The sequence below is a fragment of the Sceloporus undulatus genome, chromosome 6, assembly GCF_019175285.1.
Source record: "Sceloporus undulatus isolate JIND9_A2432 ecotype Alabama chromosome 6, SceUnd_v1.1, whole genome shotgun sequence".
In the NCBI taxonomy this organism is placed as follows: domain Eukaryota; kingdom Metazoa; phylum Chordata; class Lepidosauria; order Squamata; family Phrynosomatidae; genus Sceloporus; species Sceloporus undulatus.
This window is the reverse complement of record NC_056527.1, coordinates 24,034,268-24,052,250: the sequence shown is the minus strand read 5'-3', so window position 1 is coordinate 24,052,250 and position 17,983 is coordinate 24,034,268. Positions and strand designations below refer to the sequence as shown.

The following is a 17,983-nucleotide window of genomic DNA, read 5'->3' as shown; positions in this document are numbered from 1 at the left end:
TTATTTACAACCTTTCGTCTTCTGAATAGAATCCATTCTTCTTTGGCACATTTATTAAAAACAAGCCAAGATGGGTTTTACTCTATATTATTGTGATATATCCCACTTGCCCTACTATAACGACAACAACAACAACAACAAAAATTGACAGTAGTTAATATGAAACCAAGTTATCTCTTCATTCAATCCTTCAAAAGTGGGTGAAAATCTGATAATATAATAAAGGATCAGTCATCTGCAAAGTTCCAGAATTCTTTCTAAAAGGGATAAAATGCATGATCAAGATTTTTTTTCCCTACGGAAATCTGTTTGAAGTGACAATGGACTGGCCCCATGATTTTTATGGCAAACACTTAAATGCGTGTTTACTTGAATATATTTGTATTTACCTGGTATAGTCCAACTTCATCTTGATGTTTTCACTTATGATTTTAAATGAAATTAATATTTTGCTGTTAGTACTTGCAATCCATAAACTTTGTTCCACACCAAGTCCCCTGAAAAATGGGACCCAAACAGCAATTTAAAAAGCCAAAGTTTGCTGATCAGTTCTGGATTGAAGCCAAAACATCAAGCTTGATCAACATCAGTTCATAAATGTTCATTCCTTAGAAAAAATATAGAAATCCAAAATACGTTTTCAGCTGAGGGGTGGGGTATCCAAAGTAGTGGGATTACATTCAAAACCTTACTACAATCTTCATTTTGGTCCCATTAGATAACACACCAACTCTTATGTATCTGCGATCAAGCATGTCAATTTCTATATAGCATGAAAACAGACACTTTAAACTATAGTACAGATAGGAGCCTCATTACCACTTACAGATAAATCAGTGTGCAATCCGAATCGATTGATCGATTCAACAGTGGAGCGGAGGGAAATTTAAATTTATTTCGATCCACATGTAGTTCACACTTGCACGGAATTGATTTATTGAAAAAGACGCCGAAAACATCAGTGTCAAAAATACACAATCTAAATGGGTCTACCGCATGGCCCCCCTTTCGAAATCACTTCAGCAATTCAGTTTAAGTGGGAACCAGGATTGTTTGAACCAGTTCAGATCAATTTGCAATCCAGTTTAAAAGGTAGTGGGAATGAGGCCAGGGTAGAGCTAGCATGGTGTAGTGGTTTGAATGTTGCACTAGAACTTCAGAAGAGCAGGGTTCGAATCCTCGCTAGGCCATGGACATCCCCTGGGTGACTTGGGCAAGTCACATTCCTTCAAAGGAAGGTAATGGCAAACTCGCTCAGAAAAAATCTTGCCAAACAAACAAACAAACAAAAAACCTGTGATAAATTAATCTTAGGGTTGCCATAAATTGGAATCAACTTGAAGGCATATAACAAAAACAACCTAGACAATTCCATGATAAAGATGGTCTATATTAACACAAGGACAGTTAGTGTGTGGACTTCCAGGTGTCACACTGCACACTGCAGTAGCCCTAAGTAACAAAATCAATGGTTAAGAATGCTGGACATAACAGTCCAACAACTTCTAGATGTCTCCATTTGTCCACCCCAATGTAGCAGAACTCTGGGTTAAATCCAATTGTTAGTATCAAGCAGAGTACATAAGAGATGCCCATTAGTGTGTTTATCACTGGCATAATTCTGTTTCACACATACATATCAGCTTGAGTATTTCACTTTACTGAACAATAGGAAGAGCAAAAAATGTAGAATATTTCACAGCACACTTATTGGTTATGAAAACTGGAATAGTGGAATAGAAATTGATTATGCAGTCAAAGTAGAATTCTAACTTTCAAGTTCAAATCTAAATTTCAAATTCAGACTACAGTATGGTCTTTATGCTTGTTTTCAAAGATGTCATGAAAGATGCACAATAAACCACAAGATTATCTGCTTTGGGGTCTGTGTTTGAGAGAGGGATTGACATGAAATGAAACCCTGTTTCACCCTTCTGTTCCCTTCTTCAGATCAGTGAAGTTTAAAAAACACACATTATTATACAAATTCTTAGGGGCCACATTCCAGTGCTAGATGGAGCTAAAGTCAAAAGATTCAGAGCAAAATTACAAGCACAGTTTATCTTAGGTGATGTCTGCACAGAGAAAAAGAAATGTTCCTACACCATTCCCACACTGACTTGCTCAGATGGTGCACGGGGCCAAAACTGGCAAAATATAGGCCCAATCCAAGCTCCAGGATGATTATCTGTAGTAAAAAGAGTCCCTTTTTGCTCTGGATTAGAATGGAAACTCCAGAGAATCTTCTAGGCACAAGGATAGTGTACTGGTGTAGGGTTGGAAGGAGGACTGTTGCAGTGTTGGTGAGCCATTGACTTCTTCCCACCTGGAACTTCCCCCTGCACCAAAGCACTTTTAAGTTTGGGCAGTGCTTCCAGTATCATTCCTTTTACAGATGTGAAAGTTGACTTTACAACTGCACACTAGCACAACAATGCCATCAGTCCAACACACTGATGCAAATTAACTGCACAAGCTCACATTTGTACAACAATGTTTGTAAACAGTGCTGTTGGTATTAGCCCATTATGGGTGCCAGTTGTGTGGACAGGTTGTCTTCCCTGTGTATCTGGAAGCTGCAACAGTAAGCCACGTTTTCCTGTCAGTGTGGACACAGCTTCAAAGCTCTTGCTGCCTTTAGTGAGCTGGGGGAGGGGGCATTTCAAACTTTTTAGAATGAAGGGAAAATATACAAAAGCTGAGAAATGACCAAAGAGTGTCATAGAAAGGGGTTATGCTATTTGGGAAGGGGAGGACCAAGTCAAGATCCTAGGAGAGTCAGATTAGGACTCAGGACATTATTTTCACAGCTTAACCTCGCTGACCATTTTAATCAGGTGTGGAAGGAGAGGAGGAAAAATGCATAACATATTATAACACTGTATTTGAAGTGAAGATCATTAAACATTGGGTTTAATATTAGCAGTGTAATATTTTTGTTTAGGATCTTACCCGAGCTTTAGATAGCACTCGCTGCTTCTCCCGTTCAAGTTCCAGTTTCAATATTTCTTGAGTTGTCAGTAGCTAAAATTTAGAGGAGGATGGTGAGATGTCATAGAAAAGTAGCAGATTTTATTTTAAAGGAAAATATTTTAGTATTTGGCTGAAAATATTTGGCCTTCTTGGATACTAACAGCTTTGAAAATTTACTTTTTTAGACAACAACTCACAAGGTGCCATCCATGTTGGCTGATTGGCTCTCAGAGTTGTAATAAAAAATTTTTTTTTCATGCTTGTAACCACCTAACTGCACCTCTGTCCTTTAAAAAGTCCTTTAGGCTGCTGTTTCAAAGCAGAATGAATGCACTTTGACATCACTTTAACTGTCATGGCTCCATCCTATGGAATCCTGAGATGTATAGTTTGTTTTTGCACTAGAACTCTCAGAGAAGGCTAAATAGCCCACAAAACTACAAATCCCAGAATTCTATAGCACTGAGCTATGGCAGTTAAAGCAATGTCAAATTGAATTCATTTTGCACTGTAAATGCAGCCTCAGACTTCTTTTTAGACTCAACTGCTCTACAGGATCCCAATGGTTCTTATTGGGCTATTTGGAATTTCTTTTAAAGTGCAGTAGTCTCCTAAAAGTAACTTTCTCCAGCTAAGATATCAAATTCGGCCAGAAGTTCTATAGTACTGCCAGCCATTCATGCCTCTCTTTTATGTCTGATCAAGGTAAGACCCAGCCTCAAGATCTTAGTTTCCTAGTTCAGGGCTTTCTTTTTGAAATGTTAACTTGTCTGGTCTATGGAAAATGATGAGTTATGTAAAACTTAACTCAAAGGTCTCCGGGCAGCTTGAAGGACAGTTCTTTTTGATGATAGGATGTATGTGAATAACTCCCTGGCTCTTGTGTCTTTGTCTGAGTTAATCCATCACTGTCAATAAATAAATAACGAATACAGTACCTTTTGCATTGTCTTCATATCTTTCTCTTTTCTCTCTCTAATACGTTGCATTTCAGTTTCTGAAAGAAGCAGAGGATGGGGTGGGGGGAAATAAAGCAGACCATGAAATTACATGGCTATTTAAAGAGATTCATATCGTGCACTACAGGTCAGTCTGTAAGCCCATCGGAAGGCCTGAGCGGATGGAGGCACTGGCAGACCGGTGACCTTCACAACTGGCCTTGACCTTCAGAGCACTCTTCCTGCTGCTCAGCTGGCTGGTCAGAGAGAGGAAGATTAAGAAATAAGTTCAAGAGCCAAGTGTGTCCAAGCACCCATTGCTTTTCTTTCATACTAGCTTTGCTCATCTTTGCTGTTTGTCACAGCTCATACAAAGTAATGTAGCAGGTGGCTCTTTATTGCCCAAACCAAATATCTGAAGACTAGATATTGGGGTGAGGGGAAGAGAAGGAAGATATCACCATGTGAGATGATAAAACTACCTTAATGTAACACTGGTTTCATGTTAAATTCATATTCTTGTCCACTAGTATTGTGGCGCTTTCCCCCCAGGCAGTCCTATAGGCTGCTGTAATTATTTCACCAATCATTTCTTATAGTTATTGTGCTGTTCTTAAGTCTTGTTTTCATAAGGCCTATTGGCTGCCTTGAGAGCATCTAGCAGGCCAGAAGGCAAAACTTCTTTTAAAGGGTGTATCCATTCATTTGTCTATCTATTTACATACCCAGACCCATATAGAAAGAAATATGAGGAGAGAGTGTTTCAGAATCCATATGCACCTAAAATTCTAGCTTTCCATTATAGTCATAAGAGGTAATTTTACACAGACACAAACCTATCATGTCAGCATTTGCATTACCTGGCATGCAGAATGCCTCACACACAGGAATAATTTACTTTTTTAAAAAACTGGCCAAATATTTTTCTCAAATATATAAAAAAATTAAGGTTCTGAAATATTTGACATGGATAGACAAATCCAATACCAATAGCATTTTTGATAAAAAGAGAGGTATCGTAATACCTGTTCCTCATCAACACACATTTCTCCTTATACTCCAGTGTCCCTTTTGTACTTACATAAGAACTGTCATTTTGCTACAAAATATTAATATATGGTGAAAAAAGTTCAGAATGCTATACAACATCCCAACTTTGAACTGTAAGTATCAGAAGTAGATAACTAACCTTCTTTTCTCATCAATATTATTATTATTATTATTATTATTATTATTAATAAAGCGCTGTAGATTTGCACAGTAAATACAACAAAAAGAAGTCTGTGTTTTAAAAAGATACTTTCCACTAAGTCAGAGAAATTTCAGAATCATCTCAAATTACAGAGGAAAACAGAAAAATTCAAAAAAATAACTGTGTCATATTTTCCAGCCCAATTTAGATGATGAATGTCACCCCCCTCAATACTTCAATATATATTAAAATCAATTGAGTTTCTTGGTTCTGTGAGAATGTTTACCTAAGTCAGTATGTTCTTTTTCTCTGCGTTTCATAGTTTCTTGAAGGCGTGTATATCTTTCAGTCAGGCTGGCCATTTGTTCTTTGAACTCACAAATTTCTTGCTTAAGCAACTGTGTTTCAATGTCTCTGTCTGAAAACTGAAAGATTAAGAAGCTGTCCATTTCTAAAGCATGAAGCATAAAAGAAGAAGGGGAAAAATGTAAATTGCCACCGCTGGGCACCCAACAATTATACAATACAGCTATCATAAAATTTTCTGAATCCTGTCATATTAGTTACAATATGAATGGGAAGAAAAACCAGGAGACTAAATAGAACTTGCCGGAAGAAAGAGCTGCAGTACCCAGTGTACAAAAAGACCGTAACACATGGGGATGGGTTATTGACAAGAATAATGCATATCATACTGTTTGTTTGCCCTCATCATTCAGACCAGTTTATTGTGGAGCTTGTGTTGGGGAGCCAGCTGGGGCCGCTCCATCCACCCACACTTCTCTCTGAGTTTATGAAGTGCTGTCCGTAACTAGGCAGGCAGGAGAAACCATGGACAGGCAACTCCAGGGGGTTGCAAAGTGCATGGCTAAGGAGGAGGGTGGGGGGGCTTGCCCTCTTTGTGCTGTTTCTCAGTGACAGCACTGCCATTGCCATGAGGAGCACATCACACGTCAAACTGGTGAAATTTCCAGGCTGGGAGCCACATGGAGTCCATCAGGCTGCCTGATACCAACACAGTTGGTTTTCTGCTTCATGCTGGAGCCACCCAGAGGCAATTCATATTCTGAACATTAAGATAGCTTTGCATGCACATCACACATGGTCCGTTCAGGTTTTTTTTTTTTTAAATGCCATTGAAGACTCTGGTTTAAATCTCCATGCAAACAGTGATAACCTTGTAGGAAAGTTCCAGGACAGCACACAACAAAAGACGTTAAAGTTATACTTTTAGTAAAGCAAACTCATTTACATTTTTATTATGCATGCCCTTTGTTAAAATCTGGCCACGTTCATTATGGAAAAGACTTCGTATGCATCCAAGCTTATTGGGAGAGTCACTCTTTCTTCTTGTCTGCTTCAAAGCTATTTAACACATTTGCATATATTGTCAAATGGCTGTCGAGATTTTACTGCTGCATATTTCTTTCGACAGGATAGAAAAGCTCTCTGAAGAAAGTGGAAACACAACTTTATAATGACACCAGGACGTCATAATGAATTGTGAAGTCCTTTAAAAAGAATCCCTAATGATGATGAGTAATTCCCACAATTGCTTAAAGGAAATGCATGCTATTATAGGATTTCTTTTGTATTCAAAAGCAGATTTTTCTTCCCTTCAAAACATTTTAAAATAAAAAGGGAAATAAAATTTTTGACCTTGATGTTTTGGAGGGTTAGAGGTACAACAAAACCAAATTGTGAATAGAATTTATTCATGTCTAACTATCATTGTTTCAAGGATGTGAATGGGGACAGGGCTGCTGCATTTTAATAAGTATGTAGAAGACAGAGTTTCAGCAGGTGTAACTCTAAACCTAATCTGCTGAGGTTTTCCCTTCTACACAGTCATTCAAGGTGCTGCAGCCTTGTCCCCTTTTATGTATGGACAGCTGAATCGTGTTAGAAATTAGAGTTTCCCAGGGGGTTAGCCCTTGTTTGGGAAAAATATGAATGAAAAATAAAACTATCAGGAATCAGCCATCCTTTAGCAGCGTAGCAGATAAGCGTGCCCTGATCTGATGTTGTTTCTCAAAAAATTGAAACTGACTAAAAAAATAAACAAGGCAGGCAGTTTCAAGTTACAAACTTAGAAAAAGTTTACTAACGTTTTTTACATTTACACATGCATAGAGAGCCTGCATTCCAATTAGCTAATGAAAAGATTAGGTAAAAGGAAGAGCTTCAGTTTTTAACTCACCATCTTTTGATGGAAAGGCAAAGCATGGCTGAAGATAAAGAGAGAAAGAGATGGGGGGGGGGAGAGTAGACGTAAGAAGGAGACATATCTTTATATGTCCAATAACCCTAACTTTCCAGGGTCACATGGTCTAGTTACATGAATACTCAAAAGGTATTGATGACCATGTACTGTATTTCAAAGGATAGGAAGAACAAATGAGTAGGAAAAAACAGAAGAATTTTACATGCAGGAATTTCTGCCCTATCTAAACTTCAATTCCTCTAACAGCAAGGGAGAGGGGGTGAGAGAGAATACTGGAATTTAACAACAAATTGTTTCTAATGGCCAGTGCTCTTAGAATAAGTAAGGAAGATTGGTTGGAATGACAAATCAAGAACAGGCAGACCTGGAGTCAATCCTCACTGGAGACCATGGACCAGTCTTCAACTCTTAGCCCAGTGGTGGGAACCGTGATCCACAGCCTGCAGGAGGACAATGGCGCTCCTGTGTGGTCTCTGATATCTCCAGAAACCCTTCTGGCCCTTGAAAAAATATTTTTTGGGTAAAAAATGTGGCACGGTTTTGTTCCTAAACATTATTTTAGTGGCTGTGCCCCAAAACTGAGGAGGAAGAAATCAGTGAGAACTGTCTTCAAGCAACTGGAATTGACTATTGGTAGAAGCATGTATGCATGCAGGAAGGATAACCTCCACACCTAGCAGAACACTGCTCAAGAGAAGCCAGAACAAGCCTGTTGGTCAATGGCCAGGAAGATACTTAAAAGTGCCATAATAAGTAGTGGTTGGTGTCTTCCACATCAGTAGGAGAATGAATCCACTCTTTCCATCAAGGTACTGAACTATATCCCCCTGCAACTGGAAAGTGTAGACTAAAAAACAGAGATAGGCCCCATACAAACTGCCAAAATAAAGCTGCTTTGGGTCACTTTGTTGGTATGCTGTTTAAATGTTGCATGCGTCCTAAGAGTCTGGAAGTTGCCCCAAAGCTGTGCTCCAGTCCTTAGGACTGGATTGTGGCTTTGGCATGGCTACCGGACTCTTAGGACACATGCAACATTTAAACAGCATACCAACAAAGTGACCCAAAGCAGCTTTATTTTGGCCTGTCTGTATGGGGCCTTAGTTCCCCATGGATCCAGACAGCCAACTGTATTATACACAGATCATCCACTGAAGCCCTTCAGTGACTCCTCCTCCCTTTTTATTAAAAAGTTTAAAGTTTCAACTTTTTTGTGTCTTTTGTCCTCTCTTGTGCCTGCAAGCAAAATGTTAGTGTTAGTTAGTGGCTTGATTGGGAGACCTGTGGCTGCTAGATGTGGATGCATCTGCCTTTCTTATTAAAACAGCTATTGTCCACTTACCCTGTCCCTTACTGATATGAACTGGGATTCTAGTAGCTTGGTTGTATGAAGCAATTTCTAGCTGCTGTAGCCTAGAGTTTTTGATCACTAAGATGACATCCCATCCAAAGCAGGTAGAGCAGAACTACCCTAGGAAAAATCATCATACTGCTTTAAACACATCCAATTTTATGAGAGTTTGGAAGCTGAACATGGTGAAGTCTTGTTAGTACTTCAATGGGAGGCCCCATGAGAATGCAGTGGTCTCCAGATAGGTCTAGGAAAGAATCCTGCCTCAGTCACAGGGCAGCTGCTACAAGTCAGAGTCAACAATAATGGGTTACATGAATCAAAGTTCTGACTCGGTATAAGAGGGTTTCCTGCATCTGCAATCTGTCTGCCAGTTGTATCCCCAAAACACTGGATCTTGTGCAAGCAGCTGGCAGATCCAGATGTATCATTAGGGAGGATGAGGTGGGCACTTTATGTGGCAGATGTTAAGGAGTGGGAAATGGTGACAAGATCTTAGAGGACAGAAGTGTGAGTACTTATGTGTGTGATGTAGCTTGTTCTATGCTTGCTAGGCCAGCCTGGTGCTCGCAAGTTTAATGAAAGAAGAACCTAGAAAAGTTACTTTTTGGACTCCAACTCAAAGGATGCTCACCCAAAATGGCCATTGGAAGACTGGGGATTGCAGTCCAAAAAGGTACTTTTTACTATAATATTTTTAGGGTATAAAAAAAGCATACATTAGTGTGCATAGTGTTTTTCTGCAGAGTTAATCCTGCTTAAATCCAGACCTTGGAAAGGTCATATTTTGGGATTATAAATGCATATTTTCCCAGCTAACACAGATGCTAGCCGGGGGATTCTGAAAGTCATAGGGAGAGTCAATGGGGTGGCAGGGAGTGGCTGGTACAAATTACTGGGGCACAGGGAGCTGGAATGGCCCAGTATCCATTGCATATGTTTTTTTCTTCCTTTGTACTATCACTATTTGTCAATTGATTTTGACATCCACTGTAAAACTGTGAGTTTCAAGGAAAATAATAATGTATTACAAAATAGTACAGATTTTAAGATGGCCTGCATAGCCTCCAACTGTCCCAAGTTGATGGGATAATCCTAATGAATCCTCTGTTGTCCTGTTTTCTTTTCTTGCTTTTAAAATGTGCCAGTTTTTCTCTCCTCCTCCCACTTTCCCCTTGTCTCTTCATCTTCCTTCAGTGGCTGCAAACTGAGTTCAAAGTGCAAAAGTAGTTTGGGATCAATAGACTCAAACAACTCAGTAACAAGGAAAAGACAAGAGGGGGTGGAATCTTGCTCTTTCCAGTAGATTCAGGGTGAAGTAAACTGCTGCATCCTCTTCTAACGCTTCTGTTCTTGTTCAGTAATAACATTTGCCATCTTTACTATATTTTGATGTTGTTTGGCCATATGTGTCCTGCTTTGTCTGTGTGAAATGTTGAAGGGCATGGGGCTGCCCTAACTTATTGAGAGATCAGGACTGGGGCCGAAGAGAGGGGGGGAAAGGAAGCCACTTGTGGGAGGAAAGGTAGTGGGCAAAATGGTAGGACAGTGAGAAGGAAGACAGGAACAAGAAGGATGAGAAGAAGCCTGAGGAAAAATGCAAGACCTATGACAATGGTAGTGATGACTGGAAACAAAGATAGCCTGCTATGGTCTCAAGAACCAATGTGGTGTAATGGTTTGAGTGTTGGACTAGAACTCTAGAGACCAGAATTTGAATCCCTGCCCAGCCATGGAAACCAACTGGATGACCTTGGGCAAGTCACACTTTCTCAGCTTCAGAGGGGAACAAAAGCAAACTCCCTCTGAACAAATCTTGGTCAAGAGGATCCTGAGATAGGGCTGCCATAGGTCAGAAATGACTTGAAGGCACACAACAACAACTATGGACTCAGCTGGGCAAAAACTCACGATGGGGGAGGAGGAGGAGGAAGAGGAGGAGGAACAACTGCACCTCCCCTTCGGTGAGCTGTTCTCCTAATTTTAGTCAACTTCTCTGTCCCAGGGAACAGCTCCTAAATATTTCCTGCATGGCCCTCATTGGTCACCAAATGACACATCACTTGGGAAGGGCTCAGCATTTGGATGAGGACCAAAGAGTGCCCTCAGGCAGTGTCTGGAAAATGCTACTGTGGGTGGCAGTGACTGTATATTCCTCCTCCCCATAAAGTCTTTAGGGACTTTAAAGGAATGAGTGAACCTCTGGTCCTCCCAACCCAAAAAAATCACAAGCGTCCAGACCCACTCTTGGTGGCCCTGGTTGTAAATCAAAAATAATATTTTCAAGCTCTGAAACTCATGTTCATGTAAGGGCTTCCAACTCAAAGATTCTATGATTCTATGACATCCAAGGATAATCTTTTTTAGAGTATGAAGGCAGCATGCATCAATGTGCATAGGGTTTGTCTACAGAGTTAATCCTATTAAAATCCAGATATTGGAAAGGTTACACTACAGGACTATAATTCCTAGCATCTCTCAGATAGCACAAACAGTGCTTGGGGATGCTAGCCTGGAGGTTCTGCATTGATAGCTCATATTTCCGTCCTGGAGCCCCATTGAAAAAAATCAGCAAGCAGCAATGAGATCAAATTAAAGATCCACCTAGAAGCATCATAAGTACAAGGCAGGTGATGATTTTGGAATTTAAGCACACTCATACCTATGGGATCCAGCTGCTGACATTAACTGGCATTAAATATGTAATTATATGCAGCAGTTTATTAGAAACATTAGAGATAAAGGAGAAGTCAATGTACATTTCCCCATCCCTAAATGCTGGCATTGGTTTTGTCTTTAAAAACCATTCTTACTAGCTATTTCATTGGACTAGAGAGAAATCCTTCTTTGTTTATGGAAATTATCAAAATCTGGGAAATCCTCTAGGATGTCTCCAAGAAGGTTCTGCCTGAGGGCGTTAATAAACATCAAACAATACAAAGACACGATTAGTCAATATTCCCTTGTGATACTATTACACACACCCTGTGTGGTTACAGAACAAATCTGCAGTTTCAAAGGGTCTTTTAAAGAACTGTTTCAAGACTTAATAGGCTTAAATTTTAGCTGTTTAGCTATGGCAGAAATTGAGCACCAATGGCTCATCCATTTAATCTTCTTTTATCTGCTTTCATTTTAATCTATTGTCCTTTGCTTTGGAGGCCTCTGGGTTAAAAAGTATCATGTGAATAATAATAATAATAATAATAATAATAATAATAGACTAATTATGACAAATTATTGTTATTGCCAACAATTACTGCTGTTATTGGTCAGTGATGTGGATGCACTGAAAATGTTTAAAATTCAAACATAGCCCTACTGTTTGAAACCAGCAATTCGTTATAATCTACTGTAGTCACAACAACTTAATCCTTATAACTTGTGGCTTTTGCATGGTTAACCTTTGGCTCCACCATCTGTTATAAGCAAGAACTGCAAATAAAATTAACTGTTGAGTCTCCAGATGAAATGAGAGTACACACTAAGCAGAAATGTCTGCAGATACCAAATACCAAACTGGCTGGTTATCAAAACATAGCTCATCAACTCTGAAAGGCTTCCACATCCTATTATTGACCCTATCAGCCACATTTTAGCTGAATTTTGGAAAGTTACATTTTTGTACAATAGCTCTCAGAATTCCCTAGCCAGCATGGTACAGTTCTAGAGCAAGTATTTTCTTTTTAGCATCTTTAAAAATCCTAAAAAAAAATCCACCATTCCAGCATTCCTATTCAATGACTTTCTGTGATGTAGAATATAGTAACAGCTATAATAATACAATGCCTCCCCCAAACTGGGCCAAACGTACCTCACGTTGTACAGAGCCATTCATATGTAACAAACAGTTACCCTAGATGAGGATCCATATCTCTATCTCTATTAAAAATAATCTCTATCATAATTCAACCAAGGATGTACTTGAACACATTTATCTACACAAATTACAATCACAGAAGATGACTTCCACATACAGTTCTCCCTTGTTGGATCAGTGTGTTGGCGTCACATTTGAAGTGTGGGTGTCACTGTTATGTAGTGCTGGCACACAAGCAAACATGCTAGTACAAAAGTTGTAGGGTGAGGTACCAGGAAGAGCATTGTGAATTTCCAGGTGTTTACTATAGAATAATCCTATTGATCAAGGAGAGAAAAGTGAAGCCTATGGGCTGCATGAAGCCCCGAAACCATATTTGAGGTTTTCAGGGCCCGCTAGAATCCCAAAAATATTTTTGCTCCAAAGGTATCCTTTGGTGCATTTGAAGCAAAGTTTTTTATTCTGAGGATGTAACCCTCCAAGGTACCACAAAGTGGTCATGTGGTCCCCTAATCCCTTACACTTGTCCATCACTACAAATTCTACTAATAAAAATGTTTATACGTGAGGCTTTAATACTACACATCTGAAGAAGTGAGTTTATACCTATGCAAGCTAATGCTAAAATAAAAATCAGTTAGTCTTAAAGGTGCTGCCACATTTTTCTCTCTCTCCCTCCCTTGCTCCTTTTTATGCTGTATGGATTAGAAAATAACACTCAGAAAAGAAATCAAAATAATTGTACAGCTGCCCATCCTTGAAAGTCCAGCCATAGATTCTGGGCTATTAATTCCAACATTTGATGCAAATTAAAAAAATCCATAGAGGAATATTCATGGACTAGGTTACATCAATTCAGAATACAGAATCCAAGTGAACTTTATAGAAAGGATTAATGGCCGCCGATTGCCACCGGGGCCTTTGGGGGGCAATTGTCTATAGAAGCCTCAGAAACATGCATTTATATTAACATTTTTTTAAAAATCAGCAAATTTTTTCGCACGTCCTCCATTTTTTTTTAAAAAAGTGTCTTCCATTTGAAAATTTTGTCCTACATTTGTCCTGGTTTATTTATATATTTAATTTTTTAAAAATTATTTAATTATTTATTTTTTGGCTTCGGCCCCCCCCAGTTGTCTGAGGGACAGCAACCCGGCCCCCGGCTCAAAAAGGTTGCCTACCCCTGATCTAAATCACTGTGTCTGCATGATCATAATCCACAAGAGGGGGCAGTCGTACAAGCTGTGTTATTCCGGGAACGAATAGATAATAGAAAACAATGCAAATTAAGTGGATTTCACTAAATTAAAGCAACAACTTAATTTTGTTATGTTACTGCAGAAACGCTGCACTAATGGTTATTTCAAGTAATGAAATGCAAAAGGCACACTCCAAGCCAGTCAATGGGAGAGAGATATTAAATATGATTATTAATTCTCCAGTAAAATGAGAAGGCTGTAAATTTCTCTTAACCCTGGTTGACCTATGCTCATATTTATTTCTGGAATGGAAGAAGCATTTCTTTCTTACCTCATAATGGCTACTTCCTTTGCAATAATCAAAGGATTCTGCTTACCTCCACAAAGTCAGGTGTTTTTTTTAACAAGTAACTTCCTTGCCAATTCCATGGAGTTATCAATGGAACAAAAAGAACTTGTTAATGTGGGGTTGTTTTTTTTTGGGGGGGAGTGTAACTCCCAGAATCCCATAGCCAATATGGCCAATAGCCATGTTGCCAGAGGAGACTAGAAATTATAGCCCAAAAAAGGTCACTTTTCCAAACTCTGTTAATAAATATGTACAGTCTGATTGACATTGTGTGTCAGCTGTAACACCTCATTTCTTTTAGAATTAAAGCAAAGAGAAGTCTGTGGTTGCTGCCACACTTCAGAAATAAAGCAGCTTGACATCTCTTTAATCTCCTTGGCTCAATGCTATGGAATTCTGGGCTTTGGAATTTGATGGGGCAACACAGCTCGCTGACTAAATATCTCATAAAACTACAAATCCCAGAACCCCATAGCATTGAGTCATGGCTTTATTTTTGCAGTGTGATAGCAGCTTGTGTTGATGAAAGATAAAAAACAGTCAAAAATCCTTTTAGGCGCAGCCACAACCTTAAGCATATATTAAATGGTTCTCTGGATCCCATCCACACCAAAATAAAAAAATAAATTATTCTTCACATTTTATGGGACTCATCAGAGAAGTGAAATCTGTATAAATGTGTGTCCGCGAAGAAGCCTCAAATGTCAGCTATATCCTACATAGGCTTTAAGACTCAAAAGATCCAGATACAAATCCTCACTGGGCCATGAATCTCAATGGATGATCTTAGACTACTCCTAATCTTAGGCTGACAGGATTGTTGTGAGAATAACATGGGAAGGAGGGGTATCACATATAAATATATACACAAAGCAAATCAGAAATGGGATTTAAACTTGATTTAAAATTTTTAAAAAACAACAACGCAAATGTGGGATGTTTATCACACAATGTTTCTGCAAATGTTAAATAATGCAAAAATAAAGATAAGGTAAAATGGAGAAAAATGGCAGCTTTTTTACTTTCAGTATTTCCCGAAAGTAAAAAGCTGCTGTTTTCCTCCATCTTACCTTTGGTTTATTTTCACGTTATTTCACGTTTGCAGGAATTTTGTTGGAGGGTTGTTGTTTTTTGCCAAGATTTGTTCAGAGGACGTTTGCTTTGGCCTTCCTCTGAGGCTGAGAGAGTGTGACTTGTCCAAAGTCATCCACTGTGTTTTCATGCCCATGTGGGGATTTGAACTCTGTTCTCCAGAGCTGTAGTCCCAAACACTTAAACCACCACACCACATTGACTCCTATTTACAAATACAGTACATAAAATCCATTCTTAAGACTTTGCAAAACAGCATACCTTTTCTCGGTCTTTATACTCCTGCAGCTCTTCTTCTAGACTTTGGATTGTAGTAGCCTGCTCATCAAGCTCACTCCTTAACCTCTCAAACTTTCTGGCTATTGAATCATCATCTTCTCCATATATTTCTTTCTCTATACTAAAATATTTCTGTTAAAGCAAGCAAGAACACTGGTGAGAGACCCCAAGAGCTTCATGTCAAACTAGAGCACAACAATTATTGATGACCACAAGTTTTATTTTGCAACCCTAAATCATATTTGAATTTGACAGTTCTATGTCAAGATAACCAACTCTGCTGCTAAAGCAGTAGAACAATTAGGGTTCTTTAGCCAGAACTTGGACAAGCTCCTTTTTCGGACAAGAAAATCCCTAGTCAATATGACCATATTAGCTGAGGGGTACTAGGAGATGTAAAAGTAAATGGCAATTCACCTGAGCATGCCTTTTAAAAATCATTTTCAATCTATTAAAAACAGTCATTTCCAAAAAAATCACGATGATTATTGTTGTTACTTTATTGTTAAAAAGTAAAAAGAGAAGGAATTTTTAAACCTACAAATAAGTCCTGGCTGACCGTAGTAAATGTTCCCCAGAGGACTTGAGTGCACAGGGTATATTATATGGGAAGAAGTGATCCCATAGGTAACCTTGACCCAGACCATGTAGAATTTTAAAGGTAATAACCAACACTCTGTAGCTTGTCCAGAAATTAACTAGCAGTCAGTGGAGTGATTTTAATATTGGTTTGATATGATCAGTCCTGGATGTACCAATCCTGCTGCCATATTTAAACTATTTGGCATTTCCAGACTTGGTACAGAGAAAGCCCAATGTACAGCACATTACAAAAGTCCAGTCTTGAGGTTACCAGCATGTGCGCTATCATCTTTAGGTTCCCCCAGATGCAGGAAAGGGTGCAACTGGCATAACAGATGAAACTGACAGTAAGCACTCCTGGTCATCACATCTATCAAAGCTATCATTTTTAGTGATGGATCCAGAAGCACTCCCAGGCATTAGCAAATTGTTCTTTTTTTGTTAATTTTCAGTAGCTGAGGAGGAAGGAAAGAGGTAGCCAAAATGACATCAGGGGAGCTCCACTTTGGTGTCTTTACCTAACTTGACAGCTATTACATTTGCTTGTACCAGTGGATGGAATCAATCATAGTGTACCATATGTAATTTTATAATGGCCCAGAGACTTTATCAACTTATTATAAAAGCTGTCAGAGCTTGTAAAAACCTACTGTGTGGGATCAGAATTCCTCAGCCAGTAATCACTTTTCCCAGCTGTGAGAAGTGTTTTATTGGCTCACAGGAAGGTCTATTAGTCCCATCACTAAGGGCAGATGCCAGATCTGAGAAAGTGCAGGCAGATGAACAGTGCTCCACTAGATATTAGACACACAAAATACACATGGTAGCAAGATTTTTTTTAACTTACTGCATAGTGTGCTTGAAGAATTGCTAGTGCATCACATAATTGTTGTTGGAAACTATGCCGCATCTTGACTTCTTTCTGTAATTATATGGGAGAAGGAAGAAGAGTACACATTTATGAATTATTGAAACAATTTATTAAAATTTAATAATGCCTTTTATTAAAATTTGTATAAATGTCCTATCCAAGATAAATTTATCCTTTTCATCACAAAATTAACATTTATTCATTTTTACTGCTTTAAAAAATAAACATGGAAAATTATTCTTTCAATTACAGCTCCCAGAATCTCCCATGCTGGCTGTAGAATGTGTGGTCCAAACTATTGCTAAAATGCAGCCTACAAATATGTTTGTTTTTGAGCTGCCTTCTTTTTCACCCTAGTCCTGAGTAAACCCCTGGCCATATTTGTTCAGTGGACTGAACAGCCCAGTGGCAATAGCTAATGAGGATCATTCCGGAAGTGGTGGAAGAAGTCATAACAGACTGCATTTAGGAAAATCTACAAGCCTATATCCCATCCCTTTCCTTTGCTGAGTACCATGGAGTTGTATGCAATTCCAGTGATGTTTGGGTCATGTGATCTTGACTGCATGTGTAAACACTGGAGGAGAATTGTATCCCCGGATCCTACCCAGAGGGTAGCTATTTTGAATTTGGTTGGAATGTTGCAGATTAATGAGCAGAATAATGGTGCAGACCAGGAAGGTGAACACGTGGGCTTCCAGCTGTTGTCAGATGGCAACTACTACCACCCCCCATCACTGCCTATGATGGGCAGGACATATGCGAGTTGCTAACAAGATTGGGAGGGGGCTACATGCTTCCCAGCCAGAGCCCCATTATGCTTAGTACCTCTGGTTTCAAATATACAGACACATCAGGCATTAAGTTACACTAAATGCAGTAAGACTTACATCTGAGTAACTATGCACAGAGATTGTGCGGTCTGTTGCAACAAACATTGCTCAAGCTTAAATGTTCCAGCATCTTCTCAAAACATGATAATAGAGCAGTTTAGTTTTTTAAAAAATAAAGACATGTATGAGGACTCCATGCTTAGAAATATTCTATTACATTCCATTCTATTCTATATGCAATTTTAAATTTATCACAAATGAACAAATATACCCAACTTTCTAC

General features: G+C 38.9%; 1 protein-coding gene across 1 annotated transcript in view; it reads right to left on the bottom strand.

Annotated features, from left to right (window-relative positions):
* The window catches only part of C6H10orf67 (chromosome 6 C10orf67 homolog), a 44,134-nt gene extending 26,189 nt beyond the window's left edge, over positions 1-17,945 (bottom strand). The window contains exons 1-7 of the mRNA XM_042472956.1: positions 17,758-17,945; positions 16,844-16,918; positions 15,397-15,546; positions 7,304-7,331; positions 5,390-5,554; positions 3,912-3,970; positions 2,953-3,024 (exon numbers count right to left, since the gene is read on the bottom strand). Coding sequence (XP_042328890.1) covers positions 2,953-3,024; positions 3,912-3,970; positions 5,390-5,554; positions 7,304-7,331; positions 15,397-15,546; positions 16,844-16,918; positions 17,758-17,805 — 597 coding nt within the window. The 5' untranslated portion in view covers positions 17,806-17,945. The remainder of the gene's footprint in view (positions 1-2,952; positions 3,025-3,911; positions 3,971-5,389; positions 5,555-7,303; positions 7,332-15,396; positions 15,547-16,843; positions 16,919-17,757) is intronic.
* Between the last annotated feature and the right edge of the window lie 38 nt (positions 17,946-17,983).